This window comes from Schistosoma mansoni, chromosome 1 (assembly GCF_000237925.1).
Source record: "Schistosoma mansoni strain Puerto Rico chromosome 1, complete genome".
Taxonomy (NCBI): domain Eukaryota; kingdom Metazoa; phylum Platyhelminthes; class Trematoda; order Strigeidida; family Schistosomatidae; genus Schistosoma; species Schistosoma mansoni.
This window is the reverse complement of record NC_031495.1, coordinates 56,286,661-56,294,112: the sequence shown is the minus strand read 5'-3', so window position 1 is coordinate 56,294,112 and position 7,452 is coordinate 56,286,661. Positions and strand designations below refer to the sequence as shown.

Genomic DNA, 7,452 nt, shown 5'->3' with positions numbered 1-7,452 from the left:
AATAAGCTAAAAAGCCTAATGAATAATACGATGTACGTTTGAAGAGACAAGTACTTGGTTAGAATCCTGATGTGAATATCAGCTAATGAGCCTGAAATGGAATGAAACTAAAGTTCTGGATTCTACTGCTCGACAAAATTGAACTTTACTAAAAGAGTTAAAATGAGTTTCCTTCGAAAAATACTTTACAAGTTAATGTTTAAATGGATAATCTTGTTATATCATATGTGGCTTCGAACCGAGCTTGTGAAATAAGCTAATGATGACATTTATGTCTTGATATATGTACTAGAAAGATCCATCTACTTTCTTTAGTTTACATTTGAATTGCCTCTCTGTTAACTACTAGATTTACACCAATTGTTGAAATGAGGATTATAAAAGCCCATCAGAATTCAGAAAAATTCAAAAAATTAATTTTTATTGCCAAAAATGATAATTATCATTAAATAGCTTAAATATACTGTGGTTAGTCTTAATGTTACTCAGTCTTTTCGTTTAATCTATTTGATCATACCAAAATTGAACTGATCAAACACTAAGTCTAATGTAAATGTTCAAAAAAAAACAGAATAGTACAAATCAGAACTGTTTTATCCAATAAAAATGATTATTACATCCCCTAATGCTTGTCAATTTATTCTGATTTTACAAACAGACCTATATATGAATAAATATAACTTTTACTAATCATTTAAAAATATGGATATAGTAGATGTCGCTAGATATAAGGGAGCTATGAATTTTAGGTTTCTTCACACTGCATTTAAAGGAGCATTTTGATTATTATTGTTACATCCTAGGGAAGAAGTAAGTTCGTATAACTTACGGGACCTATTATTGGACTATTATTCTGTATATATTCCTATTGTATAACTATTCAGTAACTAGATTATCTATGTCATCTTATTATAAGCTTCATTTTGACCTATTGACATATTATTATACGGTTTACTGTTCCTAAATTATACTCAGTTTATCGATTACTATCTCTCACGTCCACAGCCACATTTGGCTTGATTTTGTACAAATATTATTTTCTATTTGATGGTGTGATGTGGTCTGTCTGTCTGATATATAAACAAAGTATGCTTGAAATAAACGATTCTCATAGATTCGCATAACAAAAGCTGTCATTGGTGTTCTGGACTCAAGTGGAAGGGCTAGGCGGACAAAGGACCAATAAGGACGCTAGATTACTCATACTGTAGTGAACAAAACACTAGTTGGGGACAATCGAATGTATTTAAGCAAAGATTACAGACTATCTCAATAAATTCTGATTACCAAACAATGAACAGTCAATTTGCAAATTAACAACCAATTGTTTCAATCTTCACTGTTTCTTCTCTCATTCCATTGTTCATGCATTTTCCAAACGATTGCGCTTCATTTCAGTTCTTTCCTGATCGGTCTTCTGCGAAAATACATTCTATGTCTGACCCACACCATATACTACTTATATAGATATAAGTAGACCACACCACAATACTGATCGAACGTCATTGATTGCCACAGTGTTAAGGTCGAAGAAATCGTATTTCCATTGGCGGATAATTCACGTAAATAAAAGCCGGACATAAAAACCAATAACGAATTAGGTTACGTCCTTCGTTTATTTTGTAAAGTCATAACAAATTAGCGACGACCTTGATCAAGATACAACAAATATATGTACATATTTTTAATTTATACATATAGTCATGAATGAAGATGATGTATTTATTCCTTTCAGTGTAGCAACACAAATTAGGGTTTAAAGAAAATGGTTACTTCACAAACTTATTGTGAATAGAATACTAAATGATTTTAACTCGACTGTCAAACTCCGCCTGTAGCTCTGCTAGAGTTACTGCCGGTCTCAAGCCCGGGTAAAGAAGGAGGGTTGGGCATGGGGTTAGCCACCCCATCCCGTAGAAAAGCTAACTCGCTAAAAAAAACGCTAACCACGTCATACCAATCAAGCATAAGTGTAGGTCACCTTGAAATTATATGATTTTAGAGTTGATATGAAGTTGTTTATCTGTTTTTCATTTTTCAGTATATGTTTGGTTCACATCACTTTCTCACATTTTTAATACAACTAGCGGTTTGGTGTTCTTAATAGCAGTCTAATTTCCATTGAGGATTTCATTTTAGGCAACCGTAGTTAATCACACCTCGGCGTAACGCAAATAAATTAAAATTTGCGACTTAAAAATGAAATTTCCAATGAAAATAACACTTTTAAATGCAGTACTTACATACTAAATGAACAGAAAATTAACCTAATAGACCTGATATCGTACATCTGTTAAACAATCAAGAGCGGATAAATAACCTCACACTAAAGTTGGGTCGCAGATGTTGGACACTTTTTTATGAAGTAAGCTTTGAGACATTTCGTGAATTTTCTGCTTTGCTCTAATCAAAATGGCTCAAGTTTATTGAACATTTATCAGCTACTTGTATTCTCTCATTAACAAAAATGTCAAAAATGATCAATAGAATTCCATGGATTCAAGTGATCTACACAAAAAATTCCTATTAAATACACAGATATAAAGAATGTGAAGTAAAACACCTATGTCTTCTTGTTCATTCTTTAAATATTATAATTAAATTTTAGGCTTATTAGACAAATATTTCAATGACCTATTGAACCTTCTACCTGTTGTACAATAGTTTATTTGCCTATGTATATTTTGACGACAAGTCTTAATAGATAATTTTGTCAAATAATCAGTCCGAAATGGCATTTAGAGAACATTCCTTAGTTCACTGAACAAATCATCAAGTTTATTCTTCTATAAGCCAGTAATTTTATTCAGCAAAATCTATGTAACATTATTATAATTATGGGATACGAAATTTAAATAAAAATCAGATGAAATGTAACTAACTTTTGCATTGTATTTTCTGTGTAAAAGTTGGAAGCCGCAGTAAACAAAACCTCGTAGGGGACTATGAATCAGTAAGCAACTAATTTTTATCTTAATGAGAAAAAAATCTGTTTGTGGAAAGAATGAAAGAGTATTTTACTGAAAACAACATTATTGTATTTTCATGAATGTTAATACAAAAAAACAGTCCTAACTCTAACCTACTGAATAAAGAATAAAGGCAGGATCGTGGATGCGCACTGCTGAAGATTCCCACAATAGGACGAAATGGCCATCCAGCGCTCCCAGGTTTTCCATGGTGGTCTAGTTTCAATTGACTAATGATCTCAACTATTAAAATTACTACAATATGCATGAAATTCCCTTCTGATATGAACAAAGAATATGAGATCTGAATATTTACACCAAACAACTATCCATATAACACTAGATAGTAATAACTTTCTTTTATAGATTACATCGTTTTCCACAGTAATATTGTTTACATATTTTAATTCACAACAGTTAATATTAATTTTATAAAGTTGAGATTATGAGTCAATTGAAGCGAAACCACCATGGAAAACCTGGAAGCAAAGGACGGCCGTTTCATTTTATTATAATAATAACTACAACCTATTAATAACAACTATAATAATTATGTAATTATTTATCTGAAAAAAATATACTCTCGTTTTAAATTATTTATTTAAAATCATTTAATTCATTGGTTAGAATTTCTTTCATTTCTATTGGTTAATTAAACTCTCTACATGATTGGCTAGTTATACTTATTGAAGATATATGATTATTCATCGTTCTCTATTGTTTATTATTTCAATTATCAGACATATTTTCATCATGTAATTTTTTTTATTTTCAAAAAAAGAAAACACTTTTCTAATAAATAAACATTTTCATAATTATATGTTAAATAAAAATTAATTCCCAAAGAAACAAAAAATAACCCCAACATACTGATGATTAATGTTTCACAACTATTCGATATAATCAAATGAGGATAAATAGTTTATTTAATAATTTATTGAATATTACAATGGTTATCATAATAATTATAATTCATCATATGAAATTATTCAATACCGAATCATGGCAAACTACATTACGTTTAGCTAAACGACATACACAACATTATGATATTGATATATTAAAAACTGCATTAGATAATTATGTTTATAAAATGAATAATGAAAAGTATCATCAAAGAACAATTCATTTAAACAATATTACAAATGGTTACCAAAACAACCTAACAAGCTTCCATAATGAATTAGATGATAATAATGAGTTAATTTTAACAAATTATAGCAGTGATACTAATGCAATCACTGATGATAATCAAGAAACTAATTACAAGAATTATTTTCTTGATCAGACAATTCAAAATTCAAAAAGTACAAATCTAAAAAGTTCTTCATTTAAACGAGTTCATACTTCATCCAATTCATCATTTATTTGGAATATATTACAATTTTCATTTGGTTTATTGTGTTTTATTGTACATGTTACATGGTTTATATGGTTAATATGTCATACTGTATTATTTAAAATTTGTCAACAGACCAGTAGTTCTCAATTTTTAACAGTTTCTCATTCTAGAATAAGACAGATGAATGAAAGTGATTTATTTGTTAAACATTATCAATTAACAATACATTCAGAATTACATTTAGGTTTTGTAGGTACTATTTATGGATTTATTATATCAATGAAACAATTATCAAGTCCTTTGATAGATCCTAAATCAACAACCACATTAGATCAAACTAATTTAATTCATCGAAATTATTTATTATGTTATTTTACAAGACATATACTACTTGGACTTTTAACAGTCTATTGGATTACTATATTTATCATTATACTTATCAATACGCATTATATCAAATCCATTTCTTTGATGAATACTTCAACCATTCCATTCATTCATAATGTCTTTGTTATTCTATATATAGGTTTCATCATTTCATGGATCTTTTCTATTGTTCTACGTATAAGTAATCTATTAATTAATTATAATTTACAAAAATTCACAATGAAACATTTAACACATTCAAATCTTACACCAATTAAACAAATTTTAAATTTTGAATGTATTCTAACAAAAAATTTTGAATATCAAAAATTATATTTTTATACTATATGTAATCAAACAACCATTGAACAATGGATTGAAATTGTTACAAATATATTAAGTGATATATTACCAAATTTTTTAGTATTTAGTATTAGTATATTTAATTGTTTTTTATCATTTAAATTACGTAATCATTCAATGAAACAAATAATCAAATCTTTAACTTGTAATAATAATACTACTCATAACAGTAATAATAATAGTAGTAATGATACTAATAATCATAATGGGAATCTAATGAAATTAGATAATTTATCAAAAGAATTAAGATGTTCACCTCAAATTGATAAAGATTCAACAATAATCACAGAATTATGTAATAATACATCTACAACAACAACAACAACATCATCATCATATTTAACTTACCAATGTGATCTATCAGTTCAACATCCTAGACGACAGTATCAATCCGAAGATCATGTACATGATAAGCAAACATTACAATTAAATAAAATAAAAAAAATCTATCAAATTTTCTATTTTTCAATAAGTTTAATTATATTAAGTTTATGTTTATTAATTAATCATTTTATACGTTTAATCATTTATGGGAATTTAATGAGATCCCAAATGAATTATTGTGATTCATGGAATTTTAATCAAGGTTTACATGAATCTGATAATATGGAATTATTTCAATTAGTACATGAACATTTACACATTCCTCATCAATATTTACAAGGTTGTATATTAATGGAAATATTTATTACTACATTTGTACCGATTATATGTTTTACTTTAAGACGTTGTCATAATTTATTTTACCTATCATGCTGTAGAATACATGAACCAAGTGATTTGAAGCAGATACTAAACAAAGATATATGTAGTGGAAACTACGAAATTTCATATGATAAATCAATAAAAATGGATTATATTAATCTTTCTAAACTTGCAGTACCAATTGGATCACATATATCATCAACTACTATTGATGATCTTGGTAATCAAAGTACTATTACTGCTTCATTATCATCTACAACACAATGTTGTCAATCATCTACGGATACTATAATTCCACCTTGTGAATTATTAAAATTACAAACATTTACAAGAGCACAATTTAAACAAAAACCTCAAATGTTAATAGATAAAGAATCATATTTAAGGCCTATATATACAAATTTGCCAACATGTTCTAATGAAATGTTAGAACAAAATACAACGACAACTTTTGTACCAGTTTCTATAAAACTAGTAAATTTACAGCCTTTATGTTGTCAACCATGTGATATATTTACAGGTAGTACAAAAATCTTATCTAAACCAGATGACACTGTGATAGAATGTGAATATTTAAATAATAACTGCATTTATCCTATTGAAACTACAGGGTCAGTTGTAAAATTACATGTTGTATCAGATTCCAGTGGATACGGTGAATAGTGTTATGTTATCAAAATATAGGATAGGAATAGAATGAAATACTTTCAATTTTTAAATGAAATATGGCAAGTTCTTCCACTGATCTAGATTATTTCTAAATATTTGTGTTCATGTTTATATATAAGATTGTAATTAATAAATATTATTATAAAAAATCTGATGAGAATATGAATTTTGTCTTTAAAGTCACAATTATCCTTTGCAAACATCTTATTTAACATAAACATCACGCCGTAAGTATTCATGAGTAAGGTATGTGTGAAAATATCTACTCGTAGCACATAATGCTATAGTCGGAGAAGCAGGCTCCAATTAGTTATGATCGTTGTGTGTTCTAGCATAAATTTGTTGTTAAGGAAGAACAACTAACACTGTGGAATTAAATAATTTTGTATGTAACATGTATAAAATTGATTTAGTTCATTAGTGAACAATAATCAATAACGCGATGGCGTTTGAAGCGAGGGTACTGGGTTCGAGTCCCAGAGTGAACATCAACTCTGAGATGCAGGTACATCCAGTTGACGAGTCCCAAGTAGGACGAAACGCGCGTCCTGGATTCCACTGCTAGCCACTATCCATCTCTGCTTACCATGCTTGTGAATTAAGGTATATCGAGGCAATACGCACAGTATGCACATATGCCAATTAGAGACTGACCAGTTGCAGTCCGAAACACATCGATGGGAAGATCCAAACAAACAATACCAAGTGAATAATCATAATTGTTTCGCATATTCAAACAATTCTAACTTAGAGCTGAATGGAACAGATGACAGAGAGAGAGAGACCATGATGTAACATAACGAGAAAAATGTACAAATTATTGTGATTATGGTGCACAAATTAATAAATTTGATAGTCAATGCAAAGGATGAGAATGAGGTAATAATAATAATAATGATAATGGTGGTGGTGGCGGTGGTAGTGATAATAATGTGAGAGACGTAATTGCTTGAATGGATAAATTGATCGGACGTCAAATATTTTATTGAATAATATTGGAATAGTAAAGATGATTTTTATGACTATAAATATGCAGCA

The 7,452-nt window shown here is 28.7% G+C and overlaps 1 protein-coding gene across 1 annotated transcript; it reads left to right on the top strand.

The window, feature by feature from the left end:
• Positions 1 to 3,918: 3,918 nt before the first annotated feature.
• Positions 3,919 to 6,408, top strand: Smp_176950 (hypothetical protein; the record flags this gene model as incomplete). The annotated part of the gene is made up of 2 exons (XM_018794937.1): positions 3,919 to 4,276; positions 5,627 to 6,408. The coding sequence occupies 2 exons, from the start codon at positions 3,919 to 3,921 to the stop codon at positions 6,406 to 6,408; spliced, it is 1,140 nt and encodes a 379-aa protein (XP_018649299.1).
• Between the last annotated feature and the right edge of the window lie 1,044 nt (positions 6,409 to 7,452).